General features: G+C 41.0%; 2 protein-coding genes across 2 annotated transcripts; one reads left to right on the plus strand and one right to left on the minus strand.

Annotated features, from left to right (window-relative positions):
* Nucleotides 1-485: 485 nt before the first annotated feature.
* tbp (TATA box binding protein) lies at nucleotides 486-14,776 on the minus strand. The gene is made up of 9 exons (XM_056279219.1): nucleotides 14,721-14,776; nucleotides 13,866-14,093; nucleotides 9,344-9,509; nucleotides 7,777-7,954; nucleotides 7,442-7,529; nucleotides 6,950-7,041; nucleotides 6,499-6,666; nucleotides 2,066-2,160; nucleotides 486-1,184 (listed from the first exon to the last, which is right to left on the minus strand). Exons 2-9 carry the CDS (start codon nucleotides 13,914-13,916, stop codon nucleotides 1,105-1,107), a joined length of 918 nt encoding a protein of 305 aa, XP_056135194.1. The 5' UTR covers nucleotides 13,917-14,093; nucleotides 14,721-14,776; the 3' UTR covers nucleotides 486-1,104.
* Nucleotides 14,777-14,864: 88 nt separating this feature from the next.
* LOC130111916 (26S proteasome regulatory subunit 6A-B-like) lies at nucleotides 14,865-19,510 on the plus strand. The gene is made up of 2 exons (XM_056279217.1): nucleotides 14,865-15,809; nucleotides 16,439-19,510. Exons 1-2 carry the CDS (start codon nucleotides 14,865-14,867, stop codon nucleotides 16,775-16,777), a joined length of 1,284 nt encoding a protein of 427 aa, XP_056135192.1. The 3' UTR covers nucleotides 16,778-19,510.
* Nucleotides 19,511-19,641: the final 131 nt, after the last annotated feature.

Genomic DNA, 19,641 nt, shown 5'->3' on the forward strand with positions numbered 1-19,641 from the left:
CCAAACACCACACCAGATGAGTTCACCAATAGATGATTAAAACCTGCATACACACTGCTCTTGATAGCATGTGGTTTGGCACCACCGGGACTTTAAATTGACCTCATCGCGCCGATAGTAAAAAAAAATAAAATAAAAAAAAGACACCGACCAGTGAAATGAACCATTATGACAGACCTTGGAGACTTATTTGGCAACCAATTTAACAGGAATATAGAAATCATCTAACACCAGTACTGGGTTCAGTGTACACCTAATTCCGTCATTCATATTTAACTTTAAGATCATTCCTATTTATTCATACACCAGAGGAAAAACTTTTTGTACCCCCCCCCACCCTAATCCAAATTTGGAAAAATATCCACTTCCTGCATCAATAGAAATAAAGGTGACATAAACCCAGTCTTCCTGAAAAGAACATGGATACTCCTTCATAGACTTCATAAACAGAACAAACTGACCATTTTTTTCTAAACTCAATAAAGCAGTAAGTTTTGAACTCTTCACAGATTAAAAGAATGCAAGGGCATAGAGATGCATCTAGAGACAGCTTGCGGAGGGTTGACAAAAAAAAACCTAATTTACAAAAAAAAAAGCACTAAAATCGCAATAAATGAGACAATAACAGTCATTCCAAGTCAGCTCGCCTTTCCAGTAGGCGAGCAATTCTTTAACAATAAAGATGAACCGATGAACAAAGCTACAGCATTGTTCCTCCTAATCACACAATGGCGTCGTGACTTGGAGCTTTATGTACCCATATACTTCCAGTCTTTTATATACAAGCGGGGATTGGACTGGAGCAAAAAAAAAAAAAAAAAAAGCTTGAAAAAACATGGCTTAAAAAAGTTGTCATCGCCCGAGAATACAGTCAGATGGGATCGGAACACCACAACAAAAGCCTGTCAAGATGGTTTATCTCCCAGACAACTGAAATATTGTTTTGGGGCAGCGGGGCATAAAAAGCACCAATCACATCCCAGTACAGTCCACATTTATAGATCAACATTTATATCAGTGTCTGACATGACTTAGAAAAATAAGTAAAAAAAAATAATAAAAAAAATAGGCGAGGAAAGCTGGAAAGGGGGTGGGGTGGGGGGCCTACGTCGTCTTTCGAAAGCCTTTCAGGATGGGGTAGATGTTCTCAAATGCCTCGTAGATCTCTGCTCTCACCTTAGCACCTTGATAGAAATACAAACACACAGACAAGCAGACACACACACACACACAGGATAACAATGACTACAATGGATTGTACTGATGAAGGCATGACACACCGACAAACCAGAAAAATATATCATTAATGTCTTTCTGATGAACCTCTAAATCTGTGATACACCCTCTCTATGAATGTGATACATTCATATGAATTTATTTTTAAACTGTATACACTCTATACCATTTTGTTCGAGAGAAACAACTATAAATATTCCATTTCAGGCTACAGAAAAAGATGGGAACCAAAGGCTGCTAAATTTGACCGTAATGCTGATCTTGGCACAAATAAACACCGCCACAAAATAAATTAAGAATTGGTTGCCACTAATACATTATTTCCTATGGACACCAAAAAGACTGGCATTCACCAGCCATTATCGTATTATCAGTGAAATCCATCCAATGATGATGAACTGTAAAATGTCAATAGCACATAAAAAAATAAGAAACATGACCAGTTTCACCTTAAGTTTTCTGAAAGATTTCCTTTTTGAAGATACAAAAGACATTGAGGCTTCTATAAAAATAAAAAAAACTGAATTCACTACACTACTGCACAGTTTACACTACACACTTTACAATTCTGTAAATTGTGTAAACACAACATCCATTGCACATTTGTCCATCTTGGGTGAGAGATCCCTCATTTGTTGCTCTCCCTGACGTTTCTTCCTACCTTTTCTCCCTGTTAAAGGGGGTCCCCCCCCCATCCGATGTGAGGGTCTAAGGACAGGATGTTGGGTTGCTGTAAAGCCCCTTGAGGCAAATTTGTAATTTGTGATATTGGGCTATACAAATAAAATGGACTTGACTACAGAGGTCAGTGGAGCGGAGCCTCAGTTACCTGTCAGAACAACCTTCCCAGAGACAAAGATGAGCAGGACGATTCGAGGTTTGATCATTCGGTAGATTAGTCCCGGAAAAAGCTCTGGCTCATAACTGGAACAGGAAAACAGGTCATCTGTTAATGTCACTGAACTATAATCATTGCATAAGTATAAAATGGAAGATGATTGCTCTGGTAGCTGTCTGCTAGGATGTTGTTTAAATTCCATTCCTCAAAAGACTGAATGAAAAGTTTCGGATTGAAGCTTTAACTTTATTATTTTACAAGCCAATATGTCAGCACAGTACAAGGTTATAATCGTAAACTGAAACTGATACTAAAACAGAAACATTCAAAAAAATGAATTCGTAAACTGAAATTAAAATAAAAACTGAATTTGCTGAAAAAACTGAAACTAAACAACAATAAAGTTTCAAAAGTAACAAAAATCTAAATTAAGCTATCATGAATACTTTTTGTTTAGTTCAGTTTGCAAGAGCATTGAGTTTGCCTACTACAGGCTGTGACTAGGGAACTACACATTCCAGAAACATCCCTGCTTACAGAACTCTTGCAGTCACAGATGTGAAAACGTGGAAGCATGTCGACCGCCGGCTGCAAGCGTTCCAGCAAAGTGTGGGATTCTTTTGTGTATATAGCAGTGTCTGACAAATCAAAGTGTCTTGTAGTCAAAGAATCTCAAGTTTCTGGCCTGCTGATAAAAACGAATAACCCAACAAACCTCAAGGTCCACCTTTCCTCAAAACACAAGAAAGTTTACTTAGAAATATTGGACAGTGAGAAGGCAAGCAACATCAGACCATGCAGCTCTGAAACAGACAGCATGGGCCAGTCAGTGACGCAGGTTGGAAAGCAACCCCCCCCCCCCCAATTGTACTTGGCCAATTACCCTATTTTCTGAGCCATCCCAGTCACTGCTCCACGCTCCACCCCCTCTGCTGATCCGGGGAGGGCTGCAGACTACCACATGCTTCCTCCCGATACATGTGGAGTGGCCAGCCGCTTCTTTTCACCTGACAGTGAGGAGTTTTGCCAGGGGGACGTAGCGCATGGGAAGATCACGCTATTCCCCCCAGTTCCCCCTCTCCCCCGAACAGGCGCCCCGACTGACCAGAGGAGGCACTAGTGCAGCAACCAGGACACATACCCACATCTGGCTTCCCACCCACAGACACAGCCAATTGTGCCTGTAGGGACACCCGACCAAGCCGGAGGTAACACAGGGATTCGAACTGGCGATCGCCATGTTGGTAAACAACAGAATAGACCACTACGCTACCCGGACACAAAAGCAAACTTTAACTAGCTGTTTCAAATGAGTCGAAACCTGGCCCACTAGTTACCCTGCATACCTCAAATGTGAGGATGCCCTGGTAGACATGTTTATTCAGACAGGGTTCTCTACCAGGCTATGTGAGTTGCCGGCATTTCGCAACTTCACAAACACATTAAATCCCAAATTCCAAACACTCCGGCCGGCCAGGAAGAATGTCCTTCCTGGGCATCCCAGCCTGTTTCTACCACCCTCCCTTGGGAAGGGCACGCCATGCCTTGCTAAACTTAAAGCAGCTAGGAACATCCTCACACTGGTGCGGCTCTTGTGCAATGCATAGCCGATTCATTGGAAGAGTGGTGTATTCTGGAGAACAAGGTTTTACTTGTCATCACCAACAATGGGACAAACATGGTGAAGGCTGTCCGACTGCTGGCGAGAGAAGTCAAGAGGACAGAGAGAAAAAACACAAAAGTGGTTGAAGAAGCCGATGCTCAACAATTGCAGCAGGATGTTGAGCATTGTGAGTGTTGAAATGCCAGTGATTTTGAGAAGTTAACTACAATGTAATACACCATACATATGCTGGTTTTCCCCTTAGCAGCTGTCTCAGATTAGCTCAAGGCTGCATGGTAACCTAGCTAGAGGTTAACGTTAATGTGGTATGTAGGAGGTTAGCAGCAGCTGCTAATCTCTGACTGCACTGCAGTCAGATGTTACAATGCATCAAGTCGATAATTATGAGGCCATCATGCCGTCACTTTCATACAATATATTAGAAGAAATAACTTATCGCAATAAAGACACTAGGCTGTCTTTTGCCCTGCATGTATTTTTTTTATGCAAAACTTCAACTTCCACCATTTGATCCTTGGCTCTGCCTTCACTATCTTCCTCTGCTTGATCTCCAAAGTCATCCGACAGACCATCATCCTATGCTGCCAAGCTACCTTTTCCCATCACCACCTTGCAGTCTCCAATCTCTTTCAGATTGCACTTCCTGCACAAGTTATAGTCTACCTGTGTGCCCCTTCCTCCACTTTCATACGTCAACCTGTGTCCCTCTTCTTGAATTATGTATTCACCACAGCCATTTCCATCCTTTCCACAAAATCCACCATCTGTCCTTCCACATTCCTCTCCTTGACACCATACCTGCCTATCACCTCCTCATCACCTTTGTTCCCTTCACCAACATGCCAGTCTGCTCCAATCATCACTCTCTCCTTCTTGGGTACACTCTCCATGACTTCATCCAACTCACTCCAGAATTATTCTTTCTCTTCCATCTCACACTCAACTTGTTCGGTATATGCGCTGATAACATTCATCATCACTCCTTCGATTTCCAGCTTCCTACTCATCACTCTGTCTGACACTCTTCACCTCCAACACAGTCTTGGAAATCTTCTTCCTTCAGAATTACCCCTACCCCATTTCTCCTCCTATCCGCACCATGGTAAAAGAGTTTGAACCCACCTCTGATGCTCCTGGCCTTGCTCCCCTTCCACCTGGTCTCTTGCACACACAGTATGGTATACCTTCCTTCTCTCCATCTATCAGCTAGCTCTCTCCCTTAACCAGTCATAGTTCCAACATTCAACATTCCGACTCCAACCTCCACACTCCTACCCTTCCTCCTCTCCTGTTGCCTCTGGACATGCCTTCCCCCTCTCCTTCTTTGTCCAACAGTAGCATAGTTTACACCGGCACCCTGCTGGCCAACAGTACTGGTAGTGGTTGTTGGTAGCCTGGGCCTCAACCGATCAGATATGGAAATCTGATTTATGATCCGCATATTTGATTAAACGCATGCACCACATGCAGGTGGCTGGTGTGACAAAGGAAGATGCAGAGGACAGGAAGAGATGGAAACAGATGATCCGCTGTGGCGACCCCTAATGGGAGCAGCCAAAAGTAATAGTAGTAGAAATTTGATTTGGCCAAGGTTTTACGGCGGATGCCCTTCCTGACGCAACCCTCCCCATTAATCCGGGTTTGGGACCAGCACGAAGAACGCACTGGCTCGTGCATCCCCATTGGCTGGGTTCCATACGGTACTTCAAATTTAGCTATAATATGTAAATGCCATCTTGTGGCACTTATATGTTACTGCAAAATAGTTTGTCTGGGAAAATTAACATATTATGAACACCTGCAGTGACTGAAATAGGACAATAACACTTTAGATGACTAATCTAGAATAACAAAATGTTGAAAATAGCATGATTATTACATTTATTCAATTAAAGAGGAGGAAATGTACATTATGCTGAACTGGCATGCTAGATGGCCTTAAAAATGTCCATTAGCTATTAGGTATAGGATTGAGTTTAAACTTTTAATAATTACTTTTAAAGCCCTACATGACCTTGCTCCTACATATATCACTGATTTACTCACAGCCCATGGGCCTGGTCGCTGCCTGCGCTCCTCAGGCAGGTCCTTTTTAACCGTTCCCTCAGCCAGCCTTGTTGCTAAAGGTGACCGGGCGTTTTCTGTAAGAGCCGCACAGCTATGGAACTCCCTACCTGAGGAAATTAGGCTAGCAAACTCACTGTCTTCTTTTAAATCACTTCTTAAAACTTACTTTTACAGGAAGGCTTTTTTATAGTAAAGCCATTGTTGCCCAATTTTTATTTATTTTTTATATCTTATACTTTTATAATTTTACATTTTTAATTCTTTATATTTTTCTTTCATCACCTCATTTTAATTGTTTTTTTTATCATAATCCTTGTTTCATTGGATCTAGTTCTCTTTGTTTTAATTATGCTCTTGTGACTTTATCCTGACTGTGTTCTACCTTGTTCTGTGGAGCGGATCTGGTATTATGTCCAATATTTTCATTGTATTTTGTTGTTTTATCTTGACTATGTGCATTATTTTATCCTGTTGTGTAAGGCACCTTGTAACACTGTTCAGAAAGGTGCGATATAGTTTACTATTATTCTTATTAATTATTATTATAGCATGTTACAAAGAGATTGTGTGTGTGTGTGTGTGTGTGTGTGGGTGTGGGTGTGTGGGGGGGGGGCGCTCTCGTCCACAGGAAACACTGCCCCCACAGCAAACCTCTTGTTCCACAGGAAACACTGAGCATTAAAGTGGAAATTACACCTAACACACAGAAAACATAAAATGAAGGTAAAATTACCTGCTGAACTGTTGGTGTGTTAGGACCAGTCCCTCTAGCCGTATGGGGAACTTCACATCGCAGCTGCCCACCATGTTCTGAATTTTAAAGTCCAGGAATTTAGCAGGGAAACCCAGCTTCTGCACCACACGGGCATACTTCCTAGCAGCTAGCCTAGACTGCTCCTCACTGAAGAGGTCAAGTGAGAAGTTATGACAGGACAGGAAAGAGAGGTTGATGATGGGTAGAGACATAGATGAAAGGAAAGTGTATGGGAGCGGGGAACACAATTTTTTTCCATTTGTTCATTCAAATGGAGCAAGGAAATTCCCATTACCAGTGGCCTTTTTAAACGTAATATTGTTGGTTAGTAGGTTTAAAAGTAACAACCCTGTTTAAACCAATGTTTCCTCGAACAGCCTATGCCTTATGACAGTAAAATTGATCCATATCAAATAGGCAGAATGCTGACCTCTTGGCTCCAGTACACACCATCTTCCCAGAGCTGAAGATGAGAGCCGTGGTCCTGGGTTCTCGTATTCTCATGATAACGGCAGCAAAACGCTTGGAGGGTACAAGAGGTCATAGTTAGTACAAATCAAAAGGAGGAATTAATATAGTGCTTATTATTACACAGCATACAAGATAGAAGTGTTTCCTCCATCACTGCAGCAGCTTTTTTTTTTTTTAGCTATTTTTGCTATGGTTGCACCTGAGCCACCACCACCTCCTCTTTTCTCAAGGTTCTAAATTCTAAGACATTAACTACAGAAAATGTCTTCCCACTTTGCCATGAACTGATGAATTGTCAAACATCAACAAAATAATTGCTGGAGCGCAAAAAAAGGAAAAGAAAACAACATTAATTATGGAACTTTTAGGCCAAAAATGTCTTAAATTCTAAGCAAACTGATTGATCATATTCCTGAGTATCATGCAGAAATGCTATTTGTGCTGGTCTCACTTTGGGGTTGTATTCAGCATTCCTGGCTCTCAGAGCAATGGTCTTCAAATCAAGTTTACAGCCCAGATTCACTGTAGATACTATGTTCCTGGTAGAGGTGGGAAGAAAGACAAAAGGTAAAATGATAGATATGCGTGAATGGAAGACAAAGAGAAACAAGAACAATTGAAGGTATTCTGTCCCTGATGTGTGTTTCATCTATGCAACAATTGACAGATAGCTAACAAACAAGATTTAGGGGAAAGAATATGAATTTGAAGGTCACAGAACGTGTGCCATGACAGAGGGAAAATCCTTTATCCCCCACAAATATTTATAGAGTGAGTTAAACTTACTGTAGCTGTGGCACTATTCCAGAGCTCTCTGATGCTGGTGTAGCTGGTGTGATAGGGGTCATTGGGGTCAGGGGGGTTGTGTAGAGAGGTGTGTTCCCTGGCAGTGCTGTGGTGGTGGATCCCCCTACAGTCTGGGATTGGAAAAGTTGAGGGGTTTGGCCTGATGTACCTGGCAGACCTAGAAAAGAGAGGCTTGACAGTTTGATGTATAATAAAGACAATAGAAATCAGTTTTATTACAATATTGACAGCAACCCTATCCCCACTGACAGACAGACAGAGGAGCTGTGTCCAAAAAGCATACTATTTAGCATACCAAAATAGTATGCAAGTATTTTTAGGATGTCCAAAACCATAGTAAGCATCAAATAGTAAGTGAAAAATACACAGATGTCATACTGCCTCCCGAAAAATATCCTAGTATGCAAACACTGGACACTACACTGGCATGTGGCATGAGTATCCCACAATGCTTTGCAATACTTTATGACAACGGCCAACAATGCAACCGCAACCCAACTGCAGAATGGTGGAACCATATAAATGTAAGTAGTACTTTTCACTATGCAAAGCAAAACATAGTTAAAATCATCTTTTATTTTTATATTTTAAGAAGATGTGGATCACCACACCAGTAGAGGTTTATGTTGTCTTTAACCCACAAAGAGTTGAAAGGAAGTAGTGCGGTTCTATAACGGAGTAGTATGTACAAATAGCAGTATACTTTTTACTCGCATACAAACAGTACGCTGGAAGATAGAACACATATGTAGTATGTGTTCCATCTACATATGCGAGTTCTGACACAACCACAGAGCCAGTACTAAAAATTGTCAGTAGTACCGTTAACGCTGGTTCTTTGGCTTACTTCATCCAATCATCATTAATTTTATTAGTTGCAGCTGTATTTATCTCGCCAAGCTTACATCACTGAGTACACAGACCAGCCAGGCATGTTTTAAACCTGTACATTTCAGCAAACTCACTAAAATCGGAAAGGGTTTAGTTACCCTTTAAATGTGGCTGCACCCCCAAGAAGACTCATACCAGAGCCTGGGAGAGAGCTGAAGCCCGCAGGGACACCGACCAGTATACAAGTCTCTCCCCAAAAAAATGCTTTTAGTAGATTTTTAATGTTAGTCGTATTTTTTTTTAAACTCTGGTGTTTTTTAAATTAGTCTTCATGATTTTAATGAATGAGTTGTTTTGCCATCATCTACCATCTGTCTGTGTCTCTGTGCTGGGGACCCCCAGCTGCAGCTGAGGATTACAACACAGATCTCAAACCCTTAGGAACATTGAGACTCTACTATGATTTGGAAATGAATGTAACCTAACGGAATTTTGACTGTAAATACATGAATGTTTCGTGTTAGTGTTGTTCAGATGATTTCATATTGATGTATGGTGTAAATACAATCTTTCATTTCAACACTGTTAAGGTATTATCTTCAATTTACTTTAATTATGATTGATTCAGCAGACCCAATTTTCAAATCAGAATCTCGCCCATGTGTGGTTGTGACAAAGAGGTTGGGAAATTAGTATATTACCCCCGTAGACAAACCTGAATTGGCCTGTTGGGCCTGTTGTTGCTGTTGTTGCTGCTGTTGTTGTCTCTGCTGTTCTTCCAAAATTGAGAGACTGTTGGTATTTTGGACCGGCTGAGGAGTAAGGCCTGAGCCATACGGCATCATTGGACTGAATATAGGCATACCTGGGGTCATGGCACCCTACATCAGGAGAAAAACAATAGGATTTCACATTTTTGTATGAATCACATAACCGCTGTTGCTTGTGATCCCCTCTACTTTCTCTAATTTTGAAAGATGAGGATTTGTGAGATAGGCAGCAAAGTGGAAGAAGGGTGTGTGTCTTTAAAACCAGGGGTGAGGCCATCGGCCTCTGATAGTTTGTAATTTTTCAAATTTTCTGCTCACTGATGTCAGACTACCTCAAAATCTTCTGTACTATATTGCCCAGATTGGGGTAGAATAGACAATGTAGCACAGGTGAAATATTATCCAACTACTTTTTTTTTAAGAAAGCAAAATGAAATTATGTCCAGCATGAACAGTAATCATCAGGTAGAACGCATGTAGACATGTCTAGAGCTCAACAAACATGATTCAGGGGTTTATTATGCTTACAAAAATTTCAGTTTTCAGGAACTGTTCATCATAGCCATTAAGATTAATGCTATAGGGGCGCCCCAGTGACTCACCTGGTAAAGTGCGTACCACATAAGGCTGAGTCCTTACCGCAGTGGCCTGGGTTCAAATCTGGCCCGGGCGCTTTGCTGCATGTCATCCCCTCTCTCTCTCCTACCTTTCCTGGCTCTCTCTCTACTATCACTATCCAATAAAGGCAGCAAAATGGCAACAAAAGAAAAAGCTATATTCATCCGTCTATGATAAAAAAATAAAAGCAGACCAAAGCAGTGAAGGCGGATAACCCCTAGGCATTTATCAGATATGTCTGTGTTGACACTTAAGATATTTAATTGGTTTAATTCTAGTTGTTAGATGTCAATGACATTTGTTAACATTTTCCACAATCTAAGGGAAAACCTGTAAACACCAAAATGTGAGATTTCTTTTACAGGCTAAAAATGTGACTGGTATTTTGCATCAGTGTTTGTATCAGCACTGGCCTTGGTTATTCGGCATTTCCTTAGATAAATATCATAGAACTACTGTTTTGATAAGAAGACTACAGCTTCAAATTTAGTTGAAACAAAAAAGTACAACCCTCTTTTTGGATGGATGAATATTTGCTGAGCTGTGCTTATTTTTGTAATCTTTTCAAGACAGACTAACCTTCTGTTAGTAAAGTTTCTAGCTGCCACATCTCTACTTATTCCTTCTCCCTAATCATTTGCCGAAGTATGTCTCCCTTCTTCCTCACATCTGCAAGTAAAAGTCTGAATTTCAAACCATTTCCAAACTATCAGGCCAGTAGATTACGTCACATGAACAAAATACTGCCTCGCTTGCTCTCAAACACATGCTGCACATCTCCTTCATAATTCAGTGTTGTCATTTTTGTTATACTCTAATGTTGCCTCACCAGCAAACTGTTTACAAGCTCAAACTCTCAGGTTGTAGAGCTTGTTAAATGTAACCAAGTGCAAATCTGAACTGGTAAAATTATGTTAACGAGTGTGCCTGAATTGGACAACCCAAAAGAAAACTGCGCTGCACTAAATATGACTGACATGAAAGTTAATTTCAATGATGCCAAAGGTGTGTTTTCACTATTTTCACAATCAGCAGTGGCAAACAATACCAGGCTGAGTGGCAAAGTGATAAGTCGGTATCTTGACGCATGCTCAATAATCAAGGTAAGGAAATTCCAGAAAACTGAATCAGTTCATCTGGGCACGTTTATTGGGAGAAACGTTTCATCACTCATCTAAGTGATTTCTTCAGTCTCAACTGACAGCAGGTATCCCCATGCTTATGAACAGCACAGTTGCTACCCATCAGTTTCATGTGCACATTGCTGTGACCATTAACTAGTTACAATAGCCATTTGTACTATTCACAGAGGATTGGGGAATAGCTGCAATCACAGCATTGTAAGATGGCGACAGATGTAAAGATGGATCAGTTGGGCAGGATGTGCCATTACAGCCTATTGTGAGTATGATTAACTCAGTGACATAATAATAACAATAAGAATAATAATAATAACTATTTATATAGTAATTTTCAAAAAGAATGTTAAAAAGTGCTTTACAAAGACATAAAACCAGACAAGACAAAAATAAGAATAAGTAAGAGTAAAAATAAAAAACAGTATGAATAAATAAATAAAAGCATATCAAACATTTGTAAAAGCTTTCACAAAAAGAAAAGTTTTAAGATGAGATTTAAAAGACGCTACAGACTTGTTTTCTCTTAAGACTCGGCATCCATTCTTACCCCGTTGGTAGGCAGTAATGAACATAACTCAGTGACATATAACAGCTCCACGTTCTGGCATCTATTTCTTAACCCGTTGGTAGGCAGTAATGAAAATCACATTCAGACCACTATGGATTTTGTGGATAAGGTGAGGAACATCATTATGGAGGCAGATGAAACAATGGTCTCTTATGATGTTACGTCTCTCTTCACATGCGTTCCTGTTGAAGAAGCAGTGGAGGTGGTCTGTATGAAATTACAGGATGACCCCACCCTTAGCAATAGGACCACCGTTAACACTGACAAGTGTGTCTGCTCCTGAAGTTGTCTTCAGTCCATATACTTCACATACAGGGGGCAGTACTATAGGCAGAGACATGTGTGTGCTATGGGTTCCCCAGTTCCACCTATAATGGCCAACTTGTATATGGAGGAAGTGGAAAAGAGGGCTCTGATGTCCTATCCAGGGACACCACCTAGCCATTGGCTCAGACTGGTTTGGGCACTGCATGGCGGCTGCCCACTGCTCCGAGCTACACAGCTGGGATAGGTTAAATGCAGAGAAAGAATTATCCCACAGGGATTAATAAAGTAGTAAAAAAAAAAAGGTTTGAGTCTTGTCATCCACTGGAGCACAAACTAGGAGTCACTGGGACACTGTACCACTGAGTTGACAACGTCCCCACCGACGCAGCAGCCAGGGAAAGGGAGAAATCCTACATTAAACAGGCCCTGGTTAAGTGAGGTTATCCTAACTGGGAATTTGTCAAAGCCAGGAAGATGCCCAAACAGTGCACCAGCCAATCAAAGTGAGGAGAAGGACAACCACTGTCCAAGCATAAACCAGTGGTGACTCTGTATGTAACAGGACTGTCAGAACAGCTGACACATGTACTTTCCAAACACCACATCTCAGTTGTTTGCAAACTCCAAAACAAGCAGCGCCAGAAATTGTTCCACCCCAAGGATCAGGTCCCCCGGCATAAACAGAGCAATATAGTATATGCTGTTAAGTGCCAAGAGGATTGCCGTGGCTTGTACATCAGGGAAACCAAACAGACGCTTGCGAAGAGGATGGCACAACACAAGAGCTAACGTGTTAAGCCAGCACTCCGCAGTCCACACCCAGTGTCTACAGGCCAGTGGCCACTCTTTCAAGGATGAGGATGTACACATCCTTGATAAGGAGGAACACTGATTTGAATGGGGAGTCAAAGATGTCATCAATGTGAAGAGAGAACTACCATCTCTGAACCGGAGGGGGGTACATCTGAGTAACAGTATGCCGACGAGTATATCAGTCAACATCGGACAATGCTGTGATTGCAACTATTCCCTAAACCTCTGTGAATAGTACACATGGCCACTGTAACTCTAGTTAATGGTCATGACAATCTGCATATGAAACTGATCGCTAGCCGCGGTCGTTACACAACTGTGCTGTTTATAAGGGTGGGGATACCTGCAGTCATTTGAGACTGAAAAAGTCACTTAGATGAGGGATGAAATGTTTATTCCAATAAACATTGTGTCCAGATGAACTGATTCAAATTTCTGGGATGATAGGTAGGTAGAGAAAATCTTGCATAAACTCACTGAATTGAAAAGTATGGAGTGTTAATAGTTTTTCTTACTTTTTAAGACCCTTCATTTAGAAGCATGAATCACATTTTTCAGAGGGGGACATTTGAGATAAATTGAAGACTGATGGCATCAGCGTCATGAAGCATCCTGAATTTCTGACCGATTCCCTTCTCATAGACACTTTCTTTAAAATGTAAAGTAAACAAAACACACTGATTTAATTTTAACTATAAGTCAGGCTTCTAAAGAATTAAGTCTACTGTTTCAGTCATGTATGTAGAGATTTAAGAATATAAGTCAAAATGCCTTGAAACAGTTAAGATGCTAGTTTAATATCCCAACTGGCTAGGAAAATCTGAGGGAAACAAACAAGAAACAGGCTCATCGGTCTCAAGATTTACCAGGGAGCAGCCATTGGAAAAGGTACATAATCGTGTGTTGCTTCAGTGGAATTGCTCAGCGTATACAGTATATGACTGCAGTGTGAGGGTGACTATCGGATATGAAGCAAAATGATGATGATGATTTTTACAGTGTTTTCAAAAGGTAAAAAATTTTTATAATGAGCAAAATGTCACTTTAAATTTGCTGTGTTACCTGGGGGGAGGCCAGGCCCTGGAAGGGTGGCAGACTGTTATTCTGGTCCATACTTCCTTTTGACTTAGCTCTCCTCTCCGCTCTTCAAGTATCCGCCAACAGGAGAGGCTGGCAGCACAGTAGGTGAAATGTAGTAGGCCAGGGTCAACACTGCAGAAAAACCAACAGGAACGTACTGGATTTTGCAGAATAATTCTTCCCAAGTCCCAAGTCAGTGTCAGTCAAGCCCTGCAAAGAAACACGCCATTTCAATGAGCCGCTTGGGTTATGCAAGTAGTGATGATACACCGCTGTACAGTGATAAAGACAAACAAACAATTTGCAAATAATAAGACGCCTCTTTTTTTTGTAGCTTAAGTGTTGTGGCGCGAAAATGACATCGTTTCAGTCTACCAATAAAAGTTAACACTGTTGCTTTGCCACACAAATTTCTTTTGGGTCATGGCATAAAGTTCTGTGTAATTAGAGCAGATGATAATAATGTGATTATCAGGTTGCTTGCACGAATGGCTGGATAGCCTAGCCTCCAAAAGATAACACAGCAAATTGACTAGCTAAAGATAGCCCAAAATCTAACGTCTTTGTGCATGCCCAATAATCCAGGTAAGAAAATCACAAAAAGTTAAATCAGTTCATCTGGGTCCAACGGCCCAGATGAACTGATTCAACGTTCTATGACCCAGAAGCTAACGTTAGCACTAGAGGCAGTCGTTAGCTACCGACAGTTAAATCAAAACCCTTGTTACAATTGCAAAAACAGTGAATATTTCTTCTGCACGAAGGCGTGTTTCAATAAATTTTTAAGAAATGTTATAGGGTTGTGTGTGTAGCAGGTCGTAGTTTAAATCAACTCACCCGCTAATGCCGATTAAAACGTGCAAAAGTCAAATTGAAAACACCTTTACGTTTATCTCAGGCGCTGTGCGCCTACCAAAACTATATCCGGAAGAAGACGTTGCGTTTCCGGCGTGTCAAATTTTGTTGCTTAGTAATGCAAAGATGGCGTCGCTGAGCGATAAGTCGGTTTGGGATGAAGTGGAGGATGGAATCGGCGAAGAGGTGTTAAAAATGTCCACCGATGAGATAGTCCAGCGAACCCGGCTTTTGGACAGTGAAATAAAGATCATGAAGAGCGAGGTTCAGAGAGTGACTCATGAACTCCAGGCCATGAAGGACAAGATAAAAGAAAACACCGAGAAAATCAAAGTGAACAAGACCCTGCCTTACCTGGTGTCTAATGTCATAGAACTCCTTGACGTAGATCCAAATGACCAAGAGGAAGACGGAGCCAACATTGACCTGGACTCCCAAAGGAAAGGAAAATGCGCTGTCATCAAGACCTCTACCAGACAAACCTACTTTCTGCCCGTAATTGGCTTGGTGGACGCCGAGAAGCTGAAGCCTGGAGACCTAGTGGGTGTGAATAAAGACTCATATTTGATTTTGGAGACATTGCCTACTGAGTATGACTCCAGAGTGAAGGCAATGGAGGTGGACGAACGTCCTACGGAGCAGTACGGTGACATTGGAGGGCTAGACAAACAGATTCAAGAGCTGGTAGAGGCCATTGTCCTGCCCATGAACCACAAAGAAAAGTTCGAGAACTTGGGGATCCAGCCTCCTAAAGGGGTCCTGATGTATGGACCACCGGGAACTGGAAAAACTCTCCTAGCCAGGGCTTGTGCTGCTCAAACCAAGGCAACGTTCCTTAAATTGGCAGGCCCGCAACTGGTCCAGATGTTTATTGGTGATGGAGCCAAGCTGGTGAGAGATGCCTTTGCCCTGGCCAAAGAGAAAGCCCCGTCTATTATCTTCATCGATGAGCTAGACGCTATTGGAACCAAACGGTTTGACAGTGAGAAGGCAGGTGACAGAGAGGTCCAGAGAACCATGTTGGAGCTTCTTAACCAACTGGATGGATTTCAGCCCAACATACAGGTCAAGGTAATTGCTGCCACCAATAATTTTTTCAAACTTGAGGTTCATCAGAATATCTCACAATAAATAAATATCAGAATGCTTCACAATAAATACGTTTTCCAAACATACAATAATATTTTAACAACACTCGTTATGATGCATCTGCATGTTACTCTGTACTATGGTGACTTTGTGGGTATTTCCCTCTCAGCATATACTAACCATACATAAAGTCAAATGAGGGATTATGATTTTATATTTTTCTTGAGTTTGTTCCAGCCAAAAGGTGCACAAAAGCTAAGCACATTTTCCTAACATTTTATTTACAAATATGGGTCTTAGTACTGTGTTATTTGGCAGCAAAGTATGGTGCAGTTGTGGTTCTTTGTTGAAGGCAGAAATAAGTGCAAAATGTTCAAGAAGTGCTTGATGGATGTACCTCGGACCTTCTGCATGTGGGCCGTTTGGAGGCAGAGTCAGCCATATTTCCAGTTAATAATTAGCAGTCATAATAGCTACTAAGTTCAATAGCACAGTTTCTAAGTAGATAGATGCCGCTAATAACTAGGATTCTATCTGTGTTATGGAAACTAGAAGATCTTTCTTAGCAACATATATAATTGCATGAACATTGTTTTGGTTTGTATCCCTAGGTGATCGCTGCCACCAATAGAGTGGATATTCTGGACCCTGCGCTGCTTCGTTCAGGCCGTCTAGACAGAAAGATTGAATTTCCCATGCCAAACGAAGAGGCAAGAGCTCGGATCATGCAGATTCACTCACGGAAGATGAACGTCAGTCCCGATGTCAACTATGAGGAGCTTGCCCGCTGCTCTGATGACTTCAATGGAGCCCAGTGCAAGGCTGTGTGTGTTGAGGCCGGAATGATAGCCCTGCGCCGTGGGGCCACAGAGTTGAACCACGAGGATTACATGGAGGGAATCCTTGAAGTCCAAGCGAAAAAGAAGGCAAACCTACAATACTATGCCTGAGGACACTTCTCTGAATGTTCATGATTCGTTTTTGAAGCCTTTGTTATTCGAATTAAATAGCTGTTAATAAAAAGAAGTTAATTGGCATATACTTGTCACGTTGTATTTCTCTCACAAGTGAAGAGAATGGAGTCTGTTTTTCAGCTGCAGTATATGGCTTTGGTAATTCAATTTTCAAATGATCCCATGCAGAGTAAAACTATTCATGTGGCTATGCAACAACCTTTGGAAGTTAATCCCCCCCTTCCCCCCAATAGGTCATAAAACAAATTTGATAAAATATAACTTCACTTACTGGATTTTTTTAACCAATGAGAAAGTTCAAAGGGAGTGCACTCTGTATATGAGGGTGTGTAAATCAGTCTGTGTTGGGGGAAAAAAACCTTCTACTCAGTGTATTGTGTCCAAATGTTTGTTTGTTTGTTTTGGGGGGTTTTTTGCGATGTTTTGTCTTCTTTCAGATCTCAGGCTGGTGTTGCTTGGATGGGCCAGCTCTGGAAAGAGTGCATCGAGAAACACCAGCCAGGGCTGTGATGAGTTTTTACAAGGATGGAGACGTTTCAGATGTGAGAGCAGACATGGTCAGATAGCTGGAAGGTTGGACTCTGTGATCAGATAGCTTTAATATGAACTGAGCTTTATATACAGAACACAATGTATTCAGTTCATTGTGATGCACTGTACAATGTAGAGTCCTGTATTTTGAAAAGGTTTTAAGTTCATCCTGCTATATATAACATGACGTTACTTAAAGTATTTGCTCTTCATCTATCCATCCATTATCCAAACAGACTTCAATATTCAGAAACATTCAGAGTGCCTTGTCATCTGCATTATATCAGTCAACTGCTGATACAATCTCACCAACTACTTCGAAAACATGAAGATTACTCTCCCAAACTAAGAACATCAGAAGGTTTGTCAGTTGTTTTATGATTTAATGGAATTTAAAATGTTGGAGATGTAGCAAGGCACCAAATATAGCTGACCCCCAAATATTGACAATTAGCTCTTCAAATCAACTCAGACTTTAGAAGAGCTAAATCAGGAGTTAACGTGATCACGTTACCTTCATTTACTCCCTGTCACTAAGCTGGGACCATAAAATCTGGAGCCATGCTACACTTTGTTTGAGACATAGCACCTCAGTAGAAGTTTATTCTACTCGGGTGCAAGATGTTTGTGCCTTATCACACACGAAACGACACCAAGAACAATAACAGCCCCAAAGTTTATAATAAATTAAACATATATAGTGTTTTTTCTAACACTCAAAGTCGCTTTACAATAAATGGGGTGAAACAAGACAACATAAACATAACACAAGCATATAGGGTTGGATGGGAAGGGGTGATAATTTTAATAAATGGGAAGTTTAGATAGTTTTGAAAAGCAATTAAATCAACTTTTGCAACTGAATTGAATACCATGTAAATTTTAATCCCACCCGAACCATTGGGTGTGGTCACTGCATCTTAAACTTTTTTGATCTGTTGACACAAGTCATAGCTGCATGTCTTAAAATGCATTTTCTCTTTCAGCAGCGCTGCGCTGAGTCTCAGCTTTGCACTGAAATTCAGCATCTCATTATACTGTCAAAAGACCAAAAGTGACACTTAATTGCAAAATTCTGGGGGAAAACTAGCATTTCAAGCGCTATAGTGAGCTTCTGTAAGCTCATTCACAATTGTTTTTATACTTGATCTCTTTTGGGTCTGTAACACATTTCACCAGCCAATACAGGAGTTATGTGAGTTGGCCTGTTGTGCAATAGTTTGGCCTGCAGTGACTATAATGTAAGAGGTGGCTTTGCAGAGATCAGAGAAATCAAAAGGAACAGAAAATAAAACTCAAAACAAGATTTTTTGGGATTTTTTTTTGTTGTTTTTAATAAGAATTCAAGAAGAATAGTTGGAGATTTCTGCTCCTTCCAAAAACAATGAAAAATCCAAACCAAGGCAGAATTCAGACGAGGTAAGGCAAGGCAAATTTGATTTTTGTGGGTCAAATAAAATTTCTGAAAGGGAAACATTTGCAAGGTAGCATCAACCACCAACTCCTTTTACAAAAACACAGTCCAAATGTTTGTAGCCTTTTGATTACTTTCAGCCCTGGATTCATATTCATGAAGATTGTAAGAGTAGGTGTTGACAAAGGACCACAGGTGTGGACCATGGAGGGTGGACAGTACCGAGACAAATGGGTACTAAATCATATTACAAGACTTAATGCTTGACCCTGGTCTTGGAGGACCACAGGGATACGTGACCTCCAACCATGTTCCAACAAGGATTTTACATTTGAAACACTACACCAGCAGATGCGCTGATCGGCACAGCTTAATTTAGAAAATGAGCAACTAATCAGTGAAACCGTCTTTGGAGTTTGGCTGGATGGCACACATTTGGTGACCACTGGTGGAGTGAATGTAGAACTTGAACATGGAGGAAAAGCAATATCATCATATGAAGACAGAATTGGGTGCTTAGCATATTTAGTGCAATTTTAGGTCTTCCCTTGATGGCAAGGGTTTAGATTTTTGGCTCATAGATGAAATTCAATGTCAAATTGAGGTGTCAAATTACAAACATCAAGGTTTATAGTTCTTGTTGACTCCCTCATGTCCCATCTTTCGTCTTGCCCAGACAGTAAGCACGAGTACAACTCCCACTGTCTCTGTAATGAGAGGCCAGGACGACACTGTCTCTTCCTCGTTTGTCCTTCTAAAGGAAATAAAGATATCCCCTTTTCAGCCTTGCTTGAGAAGAAACTCTTTTCTTCAATGTTTTCCTTCTATGAGTATAGTTAAGGTTAGTGCTCAAGGATCACTGGAAATACTGGTGCAATCAGAATGACAACCAAAG

The sequence above is a fragment of the Lampris incognitus genome, chromosome 4 (genome assembly GCF_029633865.1).
Source record: "Lampris incognitus isolate fLamInc1 chromosome 4, fLamInc1.hap2, whole genome shotgun sequence".
Taxonomy (NCBI): domain Eukaryota; kingdom Metazoa; phylum Chordata; class Actinopteri; order Lampriformes; family Lampridae; genus Lampris; species Lampris incognitus.

Coding starts and splice junctions, on each gene's coding strand:
- tbp (XM_056279219.1), bottom strand. CDS start 13,916: ATGGACCAGAATAACAGTCTGCCACCCTTCCAGGGCCTGGCCTCCCCC. Junction 7,042..7,441: donor ATGCTGAATACAACCCCAAA/GTGAGACCAGCA, acceptor GTACCCTCCAAG/CGTTTTGCTGCCGTTATCAT. Junction 2,161..6,498: donor ACACACCAACAGTTCAGCAG/GTAATTTTACCT, acceptor TTCCTGTTCCAG/TTATGAGCCAGAGCTTTTTC.
- LOC130111916 (XM_056279217.1), top strand. CDS start 14,865: ATGGCGTCGCTGAGCGATAAGTCGGTTTGGGATGAAGTGGAGGATGGA. Junction 15,810..16,438: donor AGCCCAACATACAGGTCAAG/GTAATTGCTGCC, acceptor TTGTATCCCTAG/GTGATCGCTGCCACCAATAG.